This window comes from Truncatella angustata, assembly GCF_020726525.1.
Source record: "Truncatella angustata strain MPI-SDFR-AT-0073 chromosome Unknown BKA67scaffold_2, whole genome shotgun sequence".
NCBI classification, from domain to species: domain Eukaryota; kingdom Fungi; phylum Ascomycota; class Sordariomycetes; order Amphisphaeriales; family Sporocadaceae; genus Truncatella; species Truncatella angustata.
Genome location: NW_025763382.1, coordinates 1,096,332 through 1,109,701, shown reverse-complemented (window position 1 = coordinate 1,109,701; position 13,370 = coordinate 1,096,332). Strand labels below are relative to the sequence as shown.

General features: G+C 47.0%; 5 protein-coding genes and 1 non-coding gene across 6 annotated transcripts; 3 read left to right on the top strand and 3 right to left on the bottom strand.

Annotated features, from left to right (window-relative positions):
• Positions 1-102: 102 nt before the first annotated feature.
• Positions 103-1,183, top strand: BKA67DRAFT_158890 (Molybdopterin biosynthesis MoaE). Its single transcript, XM_046095155.1, has 2 exons — positions 103-504; positions 561-1,183. The coding sequence occupies exons 1-2, from the start codon at positions 375-377 to the stop codon at positions 1,046-1,048; spliced, it is 618 nt and encodes a 205-aa protein (XP_045960764.1). The 5' UTR covers positions 103-374; the 3' UTR covers positions 1,049-1,183.
• Positions 1,184-1,192: 9 nt separating this feature from the next.
• BKA67DRAFT_552241 (uncharacterized protein) lies at positions 1,193-3,047 on the top strand. Its single transcript, XM_046101825.1, has 4 exons — positions 1,193-1,503; positions 1,647-1,940; positions 2,003-2,371; positions 2,426-3,047. The coding sequence occupies exons 1-4, from the start codon at positions 1,428-1,430 to the stop codon at positions 2,854-2,856; spliced, it is 1,170 nt and encodes a 389-aa protein (XP_045960763.1). The 5' UTR covers positions 1,193-1,427; the 3' UTR covers positions 2,857-3,047.
• Positions 3,048-4,378: 1,331 nt separating this feature from the next.
• Positions 4,379-6,605, bottom strand: BKA67DRAFT_552237 (IMP-specific 5-nucleotidase). The gene is made up of 3 exons (XM_046101824.1): positions 6,182-6,605; positions 6,088-6,123; positions 4,379-5,746 (listed from the first exon to the last, which is right to left on the bottom strand). The coding sequence occupies exons 1-3, from the start codon at positions 6,204-6,206 to the stop codon at positions 4,512-4,514; spliced, it is 1,296 nt and encodes a 431-aa protein (XP_045960762.1). The 5' UTR covers positions 6,207-6,605; the 3' UTR covers positions 4,379-4,511.
• A 527-nt stretch (positions 6,606-7,132) lies between these two features.
• Positions 7,133-8,938, bottom strand: BKA67DRAFT_531792 (uncharacterized protein; the record flags this gene model as incomplete). The annotated part of the gene is made up of 5 exons (XM_046099429.1): positions 7,133-7,194; positions 7,284-7,610; positions 7,974-7,998; positions 8,096-8,334; positions 8,899-8,938. 5 exons carry the CDS (start codon positions 8,936-8,938, stop codon positions 7,133-7,135), a joined length of 693 nt encoding a protein of 230 aa, XP_045960761.1.
• A 1,218-nt stretch (positions 8,939-10,156) lies between these two features.
• BKA67DRAFT_531791 (uncharacterized protein) lies at positions 10,157-11,707 on the top strand (the record flags this gene model as incomplete). Its single annotated transcript, XM_046099428.1, has 1 exon — positions 10,157-11,707. One exon carries the CDS (start codon positions 10,157-10,159, stop codon positions 11,705-11,707), a length of 1,551 nt encoding a protein of 516 aa, XP_045960760.1.
• Positions 11,708-13,127: 1,420 nt separating this feature from the next.
• Positions 13,128-13,222, bottom strand: BKA67DRAFT_t41. Its single transcript has one exon. It is a non-coding gene; the product is annotated as a tRNA-Asn (tRNA).
• Between the last annotated feature and the right edge of the window lie 148 nt (positions 13,223-13,370).

The window sequence follows — 13,370 nt, the reverse complement described above, 5'->3', positions numbered from 1 at the left end:
GACGTCCGTCGTCGTTGTTGCTGATGGGGGTTGCAGGAAGGGAAGATGGATGACATTGAGATCTCAATCCGTGTGGACGGGACCCTCTCCGGTGAGTTAACATTAGAGAGCCCCCAAGGCTGGAGGAAGCGGAAAGTTCACTGTGGGGTCCAGCTCAGTCAATTCGCGCTCCATTCCGTCATCTGTACGGAACTTTTGAGTGCCAACTGAAGTCAAAACAATACATAAATAATGTTCCACTTCAATGCAAATGATTAATCTGGTCTATCGATTGCCTTCCGATCTGTCAAAGACTATATAAAAATAAAAAAGCCCATTCGAGATTCAGAGTCGGTTTTGTTTGTGGCTTGGCTCAAACAACCACCAAATCCATCATGGATTCCCAGCTATCCGAAATGCAAGAAGAGGGGTGCTATGTGAGTCTGACGCATGAGTATCTAAATGCGCAAGATGTCATGAATCGAGTGCGTAGCCCACAAGCAGGTGCAATAGTTCTTTTTGCTGGTTAGTGCTGTTGGCAATTATTATTATCTTGAGACTCGTACATAACAGACTTTCAGGTACAACGCGAGACAATTTTGGGGGAAAGCCCGTCAAGGAGCTGCAATACTCTGCATACAACGCTTTAGCACTACGTTCTATGCTTTCAATCTGCAAAGAAATTACCAACAAACACGGACTGAAAGGAATTGCCATGATACACAGGCTAGGAACAGTCCCCATTGGCGAAGAGAGCATTCTCATCGCCGTGTCATCTCCACATCGACAGGCAGCCTGGAGAGCCGGCGAAGAAGCTCTCGAGCAATGCAAGGCTCGGGTCGAAGTATGGAAACGGGAAGAGTTTGACGGTGAAGAGGGGGTTTGGAGAGCTAATAGAGATGGCACCAAGGGTGAGAAGATTTCTCCTTCCGAACCCACCATTCCGGATGGCGAAAAGCCTACATTCGAGAACAGCCAAGACGGCGCTTTCGGTCCCGTTATACGACCAAGAAGGCCGGGAGAGAACGGCCATGGTGCAGTTGTGCATCAAGGGCCATATGATAGTTAAAGATGGTATCAGGCGACCATATGCCCGTTTCTTGCTTCATGAGAGCAGAAGGAACAATCTATTCGAATTTTTTGAAATATGCCAACAGTGGCTACCCTATGTAAAATTAATCTATTTGAGCCTTTCTTTTTTTTTTTTTTTTTTTTTTTTTTTTTGCTAGAACTACTTGGGAGAAGAGGGTAGTCACTCAACGCAAATGCCGGATGAGAGATCAGCAAAGTCAAAGATGGCCAAGTTGCTGGAGTTGGTGGACGCGTCTTCCAATAATGACCAAACACATAAACACAACTGCAACTTCAGAGGAAAACGCCATATCGCCCTGGCGACTAGACGCGAATCGTCTGTCTCAACTTCCTAATTCTCAAACATCAACTTCGAAATGGCTCTGTGGGACGACGAGTCGCACGGCCTGATTGCGCACAAGGTCTGCTGGTGTCTCGTCTCGCTCACCACGGGTATGTACAAATTTCGTGTTTCACAACATGGCTGTTGAATTCTGGTGTTTCTGCACAGGACTTGCCTCTTAATCAGGGAAGTCCTAACGATGTCTCTTCCACATCAAGAGCAGTCGGTTGCTGACCATAAAATTGTTCCTTAGTCGTGATTGCACTACGATTCTATGCTCGACTCACAGCTCAACCAGGGAATCCATTTGGAGCACTTGGACTTGACGATGCTTTCGCCGGCTTGAGTTGGGCTGTCCTCCTCCTCACGCAGATCTTCATACAGGTTGCTGCAGATCATGGAAACGGTAGGCACTATGATGGTCTGAGTCGTCCCCAACAGATTGAGGTGATGAAGTGGAATACCATCATCGAGGCTGTCATCATTTGGGCATTTTCGCTACCCAAGCTTGCTATCGTAGCGCTTCTTCGCCGAATCTTGATGTTTGGTAAGTTGCAATCCTCTCTTAGACCGAAAGATGGATAGATTCCGACTAACTCTATCTGCTAGGTCTTCGTACTTCCGTTGTCCTCTGGGGGCTCGCATTCGTCGGCCAGGTGTTGATCTTCTCCACATCTGTTTTTATCTTCATCCAGTGCAACCCAGCGGAGAAGAACTGGAATAAGGATGTTGACGGCATCTGTCTGCCCGACAGCACTATTATCGCCATCGAATATTTTGTCTCGTCCTATTCGGCGTTCCTCGACATGTTCTTCGCTCTCTTTCCCGTGCCTTTCGTCATGCGTCTCAACATGCCGCTGAAAACACGTATCGCCGTCAGCACAGCTCTCAGCATCGGTGTGCTCGCTGGTATCGTGCAAGCCTACAAGCTGTCCATTTTGGGCACATCATTCAAGTATACAACCTTAGATCCGACCTGTGAGTCTGCCGCCTGAACGCTAAGACAGCTGTGAATTAATCAATAGCGGCTAGATCCCCTGCCTTTCCTCAACTTATTCTGCCTCCTCGAGGCCTGCCTTCTGCTCATCACCTGTTCGCTGCCCGCACTTGGGTCTCTGGTTCGCAAAGCCAAGGATTACATCCACCGCGTCAACGAAATCAGCCGCAGTAACATCAGCACACGCAGCCCAACTCCTCGCGTCCCGAACAAAACATTCGAGCTGAACGGGGCCTCCGGAGCCGAATTTATGATCACCGTCGACCGCGAGGTGCACCATCCTTCCTCGCAAGCCAGAGATTCAGATCAGTCAGAGCAAGCCACACTCACGGATGACCAGGGGGCTTCTAGTATGGGCCGCTACAGCACCTTGCTTGATGTCTTGTTACACTCCAGCCCTGTTGCGGCTTCGAGTCCTCGGGGGTCCCGTACAGAGAGCCCGTTGCGTCCTGTCAGCAGACAGTGAGTGTGCATACATTTCTTACATCACCCTTTCTGCTATGGCCCGCGGACGTGAATTTCCACGGCATGATATTCTGGCCATCGGGTAGGTCGGCGTAACGCAGAAGATGCAGGATGGTTGGCAAGGCTGTGGGCTGTGGAAGATAGTGACAATAGCGTACAGAGGATTATATAAATATACGGAATATGCTTATATCATTGGCATGCTGGTTGATAATGCTCACTTCTTCTGAAGAGATAATTGTGTTGCGGATACTTTCGTGTTAATAACCAACATACGGCTCGTATTTAAAATGGTCCGAGTGTGATCCTGAAGCACTATGGCTATTTCGACAATCCCATACACCCAGTAGCTTTGACGTTCTCAAGCACATACAAGGTAGCAAACGAAGCGCCCTTTCGCGGGCGTAATACACACGTACCCTCTTCTATAATACAGTACGCCGACAGTAGTAGGGCCGGTGGCTCCCAAACATGATGTTTACCTCCAGCTTATTAGATACCTCAAGCAGCCAACCATTCTTTGTGGTGGCAAAACACCCTTGCCTCCAAGGTACCTATTTGGCTTGATGGAAAATTTGGAGAACAAATCAATCGTAAGCAGCTCAGACAATTTCATCGTACAACGCAATCTATGCATTGGTTATGTGGTCATCGGACTAATTACGGATCCGTATTCAAGTAGGCTGACGATGTAGCTGACAATCTAGGCACGATAACAATGCAAAAGCAGTTTACAAAAGAGTGGGCTACGAATATGCTTTAATCTCTAAACGTCACATACGGTACTTATATGTAAGATTTGTCACGTAACAGGCCTATCAGTATACAGTGGTGTGTGCCGCCGAATTGTGAAGGACTATCTTTCTTCCAACTTCATACCACTCTTTACCGCCTCCCAGACCGAACAGAAACTGTGAATATAGTCACTTCCATCCCTCTGGGCTGTTGTGAAATAAGAAACCACTCAATGTGTAAAAAAAAAAAACCTTAGTTAAATAGGCTCTGAAGGCCACTGTAAAAGTCGGCTATGCCTACAACTACAATCCCAAAGTGTCCACCTGCCCTAGGTGAGTAGATAAGTATTTTTCTTCCTTTTTAAATTGGTCCGGCTGCAGTCAGCCATAACGAGTTCTGGCCTAGTAAACATCACCATCACTACTTTCCGAGTTACTCACATATTGACCGATAATGTGGTTAATCCACAAAATGAGAAAGTTTCGACTTGAAATCTTTTCCAATCTAGAAATTCCGCCCTATGCTATTCTGTCGTATACATGACTTAAATACTATGTCAATCTGAGGATCTGAGGTCGATGCACCCCTGAACTGTCTCCTCAATGCCACACAGCGTTATAATTACCGATTCCTAAATTAGCAAGGATGATACGGTATCCTGGGGTTTGGGGTGGAAATTTCACCATGGCTAGAACACCATAGCTACTATTATAGCTGCCAAAGGCACCCACATAGCTATTTGTGTATATAATGATTGTTACAATCATTTAAGCATTTAGAATTAATAACTCACTTTAATATCATCTTTCGATATTTACTAAGTTGAAACTATAATATGCGTGATATAGTTAATGAGACTTCGTAGGTGATTAATTATGCATTAAGTATAAAAGCGATGCACACTGTAAAGCCCAGTCCAGCTCAGCTAAGTTTCTTGCCCATCAAATCCGCCAACTCGTCCAACAACTCTACCGTCTCAGCAGGACTTGCAATCCACGCCGTAGTACCCACACTCCGTGCCTTAAAGTCATTCGACCCGGCACTCAAAAACTGGTCGCCCACATGCAGCGTGTTCTCGCCCTTGATCATACCCTCATCAGCGGGACCGTTGCCGCCGAACCACTTCTGGCACACATTGACACCCCAGCTCTTGTCGCCGATGTCGACGAAAACGTCACGTCCACCGTTGAAAGCACAGAAGGGCACGACTTTATTCTCAAAGTCACGACCGCCTACGCTAAGTTCCAGGATCTTCTGCACGACTAGTACCGTCTCCTCGAGCGACTCGCGTGGTATACGAATCGACGGCGACGTGGGAATGATGCCAACGGCGCGATCTTTACGCATCACCTCTGCAGGAAGGGCCATAGTCTTGATACAGTCTCGCAGCGCGGCCTCAGCTACGTCGAGCAGGGCTGTGATGCTAGAGTCAGACCAAGCGGCCATTTCCGGAGTCAGCCAGCGATCTTGCGCCACAGGTCGGAGGAGGTGCTCAGCGTTGGCATCAAACTCGAAAAGGTAGTTGGCTTCACCGCCCATGATCACTATATTCTGCCTTTGCTGTGGCGAGAGTTCCGTTGATGTAGCAATAGCGTCCAGGAGGCCGTGCAGGCGGCCATAATACCGATCTGCGGTAGTGTAGCCAGCAGCTGTCACGATTCCAATCTTGACGTTCTTCCGCATCAGATCGATCATGCGTGGGACCACTGGGCTGGAGGGCAACAGGCTCTCGCCATCATCGTATAGTGTTACATCACCATCGAACGTGGCCAACTGCAGGGTTCCGTATGTGGTCACGGCCATGATCTGGGCCGAGTTGAGAATAAGTCGCACGTCATTGAACGAGGGCGACACAAAACGCCTGGAGGAGATGAATCTCTTTCGGTCCTGATACTTAAAGGCCGCTTCTAGCGGCAACCGCGTGAAGAAGTTGCCTATAGTTGGTACCAGGAGCTTGAGTTTTGAGAGCAGCATGTTGCCGTCTCTTTGGTGCTCTATGTGATCGTCAAGCATGAACTCAACATCCCGCATGATCTCCGCGTACCGCCGGTGTGCCTCTTCGGACATCTTGGTAAAGCTGACGCTATTCGTCTCAAACACTCCCGTAGGCTGGGAGTAGAGCACGAATGGCACCGCTAGAAGACCCTTGATCCATTCTGGTGAGTGTTAGCTCAGGATCATATAAGGTTAAACTAAAACTGCAGGGTAAGATGAGAATATTATGTGTCGAGCTTTACTCTAGTAGAACATTTAATGTGCAATTACATTCTAGGTCTCTTGATTGTGTTGCAAGTTTGTAGCCATTGTATGCTTACACACAGGCAGTAGAGCTGAGCTGAGCTGAGCTGAGCATGAAAGGTGGGGCATGGTGGTTGCACCAATTCATGATCGGCTTCGCAGCGCCTGGGGATGTGAGCCGGCAGCTTGCTTCGTTACATCCCTTTTGACTACCAAAGTTGGATTGCATCAGAACGTTGAATACGCGGAGTTGCCTTACCAATAAACTGGTCTCTTCTATGGGTCTTGAGTGCATCTGGTCATTAATGTTAGTAAAATGCACTAGACAATGAACTGTGAACAGTGGCACTCACATTCAACTCGGTATCGTGTTGTCATTTTGCGGCGTAGTTGTCAGGTGATAATGGGTGTCTGTTTTTCTTTCTTTGTTTTCTTCCTCTTCTTTTCTCTCTGAGGTTCGATGAAACTGGTAGTCAAGGCAGCTGATGTTACGACAGAAGGGTAAAGTTGTGACAATGTCTCTGTAATCACGAAGTTCGATGTCGGTGTATCAGGACGGATGGATTGGCATCGCTGGCATTGAGCGGCATCCGCCGGGCGCCACCTTTCTACAGGTGTCATAGCGTCTTGGTTCCCCGAAACTGTACTACATTCATTCGGTTGCTGCGAATCGGCTTGATAGGTGATTATGTAATTTGTCATAATCTCCTGAGCCTATCTATGTAGATCCAGACGTAGTTTCTTTTTCGCCGGTGGACCACAACACTGGAAAAGGACAGGACTCGCTTTGCAACAATGTATGGATCCGTACCGACACGCAACTTCCCCCCTGGCTGAGCACATACCATCTGCTGGGGAAGGCGCTAAGCAAGGTTCCGCCAAGATGGTCACGCGCCAAACACCAAAGGGTGGGACATGGCGTCTTGTGTCTCCTTAATACGCGTTCTACCATCTGAGTCAGCCTAAGATTCAAAGCTTCATTTAACACCGTTATACATCAAGCTTGCGTACTGGCTTAGTCCTCACAGCATAGAAAGACTCCGCGATCAACGTCATCTGCAATATGTCACCCGTTTTCAACCATCGACTGCATTGCATGACCAAACTATCGACGGATTGCGGGCTCTACATACATGAAGATGCGCTCCTGTCGAGATGCAAGCCCAAGCCCCGCGCATGTCACAGCATGCGCCACGGCCAGAGTATTTCCTTCTCCAAGATCTCATCATTGCCAAAATTTTACATGTCAAGCTCATTCAATTTCCAAAGTATCTCATGCTCATAACGTCGTTAGATGGCTGTTCTCATTTCCAGATACCTCCTGTGCCATTGTTCGCGGGCTTGCCACCATGGCAGAACTTTATACCTGTACGCGGTCAGTCTGTATTTCTTCCTCTGACGCCAAATCCGGGGGCATCGTGGCGCCACAGGCTTTGGTACGGGATCAAAACTTACTGCAGTGGCAATAGCACTCGTTGATGCAATCCCAATCCTGTAAGACACAACCTGAGATGGCAGGCTTGAACTGACAATTATTGGTGCAAATACCCCAATAGGGTGCGCTGTCGTAAGTGCCGTTGCACCACTCATTGCGCTTGACCATTTGACCGAGAGGCGCACGGCCGGAGACCCAAGTTGGAGTTGCAATGGTGATGCCTGCAAGAGCCAATGTCATGATAAGAACAATTGAGGAGTACATCTTGATGGTAGCTAAAAGGGAGGTAGTTGGGGCTGTCGGGATAGTTTTGGTAAGTGGTACCGCAGAGGCTTGAAGAAACAGAGCTTCAACAAGTATAGGTTTGACTGCGGTCAACACTTTATAACTTGGCCCTGTGATCTCGGTGTCGCCTTTCAAAGCAAGGCCTTCGGTGGCAGGTGAATGATTGTCAAGTGCTCATGCCACTTCACCAGCCTCGAAAGATGCAGCCTGCTGGGATGCTGAAGAGAATTTGAGGTTGGATTGTCCTGCCGCCGTGGAGCTTTAATTACGGGTCGCGAAACTACGCGTGTGCCGCCCAGTCTAAAAGTGGCATCGGTTAATGTGGTTCTATCGAGGCGGCACAAAACGGGAGATGCCCAGCATCTTGGCGGCGCGATCGACTATGCCGTGTAGATATCCCGTGTATACACGGGGAAATCGCTTACCGCAGCAACCCTCATAGACGGCGAGCTATGTTGAGGTTAGAACACATATGCATAAGTGCACAGGGCACCTGTCAGTTCGCAAGAGTTTCGACTGTTTAATAACCGAGTAGATTAATACTTACCAGATGACTGCTTCGAAGGTAATGTTCTGGATTTGTACTCTCCAGGCATATCATCATTAACAATTCAACCTCAGCATCAGTGAGCACACTGGCTGATTCTGTAGCGCAGTTGAGAAGCTCCGCCATAAGATTTGTGACGGTAGTCAAATTGATGGCTCCCACCTCTGTACTGGGAAAGTGAAGTAGACGACGTTCTTCATCGGTGATTGCAAAGGGGTTGTGAGCATTATTGGCTCTAGCTTAAGAAATCGATTGATTAATGATTCTGCATTATCGACATTACGGAGAACTCGTATAAAAGCTTTGATTATGTGTTCCATCATGGCGTAGACTTTCTGGGTTTAGGGAGCGACCACAAGGCAAGTTTGGCGTGCTGTAGTATGCAATAGGAAGGACAACGTCGTTGTTTTGTACGGACCCCTAGGTTAGGCATTATAGGGACAATCTGGTGACTGCCCACGGGTCATGGCAGAATACTGGGTCAGGCGCGAAATCGACAAATATATTTTATATTGGACCTGGAGCCCCAAAGACCACGTATACCATTATCGCCAAGTTAGTCGCTCATTAAGATCTCATAATGTATCACTGTTCAAAATTGTCAGTGATCGCACGTGATTACGTGTGTCAGACGTTGACCAGTATGGTATTGGCGCACCGCAAAGCAAGTAAAAGCCCACATCCCCTGGAGTTAAGAAACTGACCAGAAAGTTGAACGCTTGCAACAATATAATACACCAGCTTCCCAGCTACGCAATGCAGGGCTCTGAGAATGAAGTTGTGCTAGGATAGTCCCGACATACTTGTGTCCGTTCGGTTAGACCTCCTCAGTGCCTTGGCCATAATTAAATGGGCTAGTTGTAGTTCAGGGAACTACAGTCAGCGAGACATACGGTAAACTAATGGCCTAAATATCTTACAGCTACTGGCAACAAGATGGTATCACTGGTGTACAACGAGGAACATCCACATAAATATCTCAGCGCCCACACAATTACCTTGGAGATCCTGCAGAATACCCTCGATATCTGTCAATGCAAACTCGGTCAAGGTTTCTTTCCAAAGCTGCTCTGAGATACCATCTCCTGCGGATGTATAGATAGCTGGTGCTATTCTGTGATCTTTCATCGCTAGCAAGTCTGACTCAATTGAGAAGAAAAGAGATTCACTAACCATAGAGTTAAACTTAAAGGACCATGTTTTAGAGGGACAAAAACTGACCATAAGTCTCTGCACCATGCTGAACAACGATATAGATGATTTTACGGACACCCACTGCAACAAAAATCCCTACTAGTCTAGTCTCCTCGTTATAATGTCATATTAATGAAACTAGCGATCGTACCGACATGGTTTCGTTCCACGATTTTGTCCCGACATCTGGCAGCCGAAGTGGTATTGATTTGATAAGGAAAAGTTCGAGCAATTTTGGAACTATCATGCGATCAACCCTGAACACTTCACCAGGCTTCCGAGCTCATTTTCGATCTTTAATTATAGGAGGGCACTTAATAGAACACGCAATATTGTTGAACTTAGCTGAATCCTGCGAGCCTTTTAACCACAATATATTATTTTCAAGTCTATATACATACACCCAGCCAGTAATTAGATGGCTCTAAATCATCTCATCACTAGAAACCAGCACCAGTTAGTAACTTAAGCGCTGGATTATCGTTGGGGTCGACCGTTGGTACCGCCTTCCTCTGTGCGTGAATGTAACGGATCGAGCGCGCTAACGATCTCGAATATCGAGCAATCTCTTGATCTTTACCTATGGTTGACTTACATATCAACTGCATAAAAAGCCGCATTTTATACTGCTAAATCAATGTTCTTGATACAGTAGACCATATTCAAATACGGATATGGCTCTTTCCGGACTAAGTGGTGTCGCACAAACGACTCCGAGCCGACATGGGCGCTTACTCATCGACCAATCCGACAAGTTCAATTGGCACCTTCTAACGTTAACTCATATCAGAGTCGCAGGAAATAACTTCACAAGCCACTTCTTCATTCTGAAAAGCAAACTAGGTTTACACATCCTCATATTACGCCATGACGTGGCGTTACAACAAATCAACTGAGAACCGAATCAGGTGGGGACAGCATTCAGGTATTGGGTTCAAATTCCTCAAAGCCGTAGCCAAGAACTTTATACTCCTTCAGGTTTTGTTCTTGTGCCTTTTCGCGTATGTTTTTGGCGCACTCTACCTTCAAACCACCCATACGCACAACATCAATATAGCTCTGCTTGATTATGACGGGGGGGCGATTGGCTCGGCCATCAAGGCAGCATATGAGAGTCTAGGCGGTGACGGGTTTCCAACACTACAGGAGGTGTCGCCGAGCGAGTTTCCACAACCTTCAGACTTGCTATCAGCAGTATGCAGCACAAGATATTGGGCAGGACTCTACGTATCATCGGGCGCTTCAGATCGACTGGAAAATGCCCTCGGAGGCGGCTCGCCAGCCCTGGTGTACAATCGCTCAGACATTATCACGTTGATTTGGAACCAGGCGCGATACTCAACGGTCGTCGACGGTGCCGTTTTTTCAAACATGCAAACCCTTTCCAACACTGCGAGAATAATTTACAGCACCGCTGATAGGACAGGCGCCTTGCAGAATTTCACCGATACGGAAGTCCTCTCAGTCTTTGCCAACCCGTGGATATTGAGCTCGGTCAATATCCAGCCCACGACTCAGGGATCCCGAGCGATTTACAATACTCTCGTCATCATCTTGATTTTAATCCAGGATTTCTTTTATCTAGGGACCATTAATGGTATTTACGCAAACTTGAAGATCTATGCCCGAATCCATCCTTTACGGATTATCACGATGCGGTTCCTCAACTCGCTCGTGTATTGCATGGTCGGATCCCTCTGCGTAGCAGGTATGATCTGGGCTTTTCGCTCAGGTTGGAACGTGGATGGAGATCAGTGGGCTCTGACCTGGATCACTTTGTGGCTGTTTGCGCATCTGAACTTCCAAGTTCTTGACGTGTTCACCATTTGGCTCCCGGTGCCCTACGTACCGATGGCGCTTATATCATGGGTTGTTTTGAACGTGACTTCCATTCTGTTGCCGTTCGAGCTTTCTCCTGCGTTCTACCGGGTCGGTTACATGTTCCCGGCTCACGAGGTATATGAGACGCTCCTGAACATCTGGTCCAGTGGCTGCAATCCGCACCTGCAGTACTCAGTGCCGATTCTGTTCGCCTGGGAGATCGTAGCCCTCGTTTTGAGCGTCCTCGGTGTCTTCCGCAGATCTCACTATGCAACCATCGCCGAAGAACAACAGGCCAAGCAGTTTGACGATCGCCTAAAGGTAGCAGAAGAGTTTCAGAGGGGCGAGGATGCGAAATTACAGACGCCCATCGGCTCGGCAGCTCAGAAAGACCAGGTAGCCATCGACGCTGATAAAGAAACTAGCTTGGAGAATGGAGCGACACGACAAAGACTGGCCGCTATCATCAACAAGGAGGAAAGAGAGGAAGCGCAAATCCGAAGAACACTGAGTCGGACTTGCAATTTTGGTCCCTCTTTCAATATGCCATTTGTTGGGGACGATACAGACTCTGACGACACGCGCTCATTGAAGTAGGCTGCTTGAAGCAGCATGTACCAGTACCTCATATCTTCGCGGCAATGGCATGCAAAGCCATAGGTAAATATGGAAATATTTGCTTAGGTTAGTACAGTTGATTGTTATGGACGGTGTGTTCCCCAAAAGGATTAGGATCCTGTTGTAAGTCGAACCGAGGACTGCAATTAATGCGTTGCTCACAACTGATTTTTGCAGCAATCACGAGTATCGCTATAGGTACATTCTTAATTTTCGCGTTAGAAGGTCTGTACATTACTCAGAGACCTATCAGTCCCAGGCTTACTGTTCGGTATACATGTAGCTCATTTTGGACTGGTGTTGGTACAAACCTGTCGAGGAATTGGCAAAAAGAAAGTCGTAGAAGATCATAGTATATGGCTTTCATAGTGCAGAATTGGGGGATTAGTTTCTTATATATTTTTCCAATCGGGGGGTATCGTATATGTAGACATCGGCTGTGTTATTATTTACCAGATTGGGACTACAATAATAAAATCAAACCATCAATTAGAGATTTTTTAGATTGAAAAGACTCAATTCTCATATGGCTATGGTCACGAGAGGATATGAGCTTGTCGTGTGTAGTATTTTCAAGGTAAGGAGACAGAAGATGGTATCTTACCTGGCTCTACATCGTCTCTAGCTGACCAGGTCCCATACTCCTGGGAGCCTGTATTCTTTGCTTACCGTCTTCGCCTCGGTATTAAGTAGTACCAAAACCTATCAAAAGTAGACCCTTTCAAAATGAAAGTACAGAGATACTAGTGTAGGTGACTTATACGTTTTTTGTTTTGTCTCGTACCTATCATTAAACTAAAAGACGGGGTGCGACACCATACTCTTATCATTGGCATCAACTCGAATCATGGGCAAAGAATCGTTTTAGCTAGAGTGAAGGGAAATAAACGACATATTTATTCACAATGAACGTGGCTAGTTCTTATCCAACATGGGATATGTACCAAAACTAGACTTCATACGCTTCAGGTCCCCTATAGTAACAGGGAGTAACCCCGTGACTGTCGCCAACTTTTCCAGTAACGGCACAGTAGAAGCATTCAGGACACTGCCATACAAACACTATGTGGTGAACGGATGTAGGTACTCAAAGTTGATACCAGATAGGTAGACTCACACAAGCCGTGTTCCAGCCCTTCGCTGAGGTTCGGGACACTTGGAGCAGAAAGTCACATCCCAAAGTCGTATGTAGCATGACAATTAGTAATCCGCAGAGTCAGACAGAGAGATACAATCCCCAGACCAGGATCTGAACGGTGACGATGGTATAATCAGAATGTGATCAAATCCAGTCTAGTTGAACTCGACAGAAACATTGGAGAGTATTGACTATTATCTTGGTATATAAAAAATTAAGTACAAAATCGTACCTTCACAAAGAATTGAGAAACAAAAGTTGCTGCCCCACTGAGGGTCGAACTCAGAGCCTCCAGATGCCATTACGGTTCTAAACCATGTAACAGTCTGACGCGCTGCCAATTGCGCCATAGGGCATATTATTCCATAGAATAGCAGCTGAACGGTCGTGTGGGTCACATGACTTCATTGGAGCAGTTTGCATTCATTATAATATAAGAGCCCTCTAGAGAAAGGAATGGTGGGCGACGACGTGTGTGAGAATGTTGAATCGAGACTAAGTGGA

Coding starts and splice junctions, on each gene's coding strand:
- BKA67DRAFT_158890 (XM_046095155.1), top strand. CDS start 375: ATGGATTCCCAGCTATCCGAAATGCAAGAAGAGGGGTGCTATGTGAGT. Junction 505..560: donor TGCAATAGTTCTTTTTGCTG/GTTAGTGCTGTT, acceptor ACAGACTTTCAG/GTACAACGCGAGACAATTTT.
- BKA67DRAFT_552237 (XM_046101824.1), bottom strand. CDS start 6,206: ATGACAACACGATACCGAGTTGAAT. Junction 6,124..6,181: donor AACACGATACCGAGTTGAAT/GTGAGTGCCACT, acceptor ATTAATGACCAG/ATGCACTCAAGACCCATAGA. Junction 5,747..6,087: donor TAGAAGAGACCAGTTTATTG/GTAAGGCAACTC, acceptor AACACTCACCAG/AATGGATCAAGGGTCTTCTA.
- BKA67DRAFT_552241 (XM_046101825.1), top strand. CDS start 1,428: ATGGCTCTGTGGGACGACGAGTCGCACGGCCTGATTGCGCACAAGGTC. Junction 1,504..1,646: donor TCTCGTCTCGCTCACCACGG/GTATGTACAAAT, acceptor ATTGTTCCTTAG/TCGTGATTGCACTACGATTC. Junction 2,372..2,425: donor TACAACCTTAGATCCGACCT/GTGAGTCTGCCG, acceptor AATAGCGGCTAG/ATCCCCTGCCTTTCCTCAAC.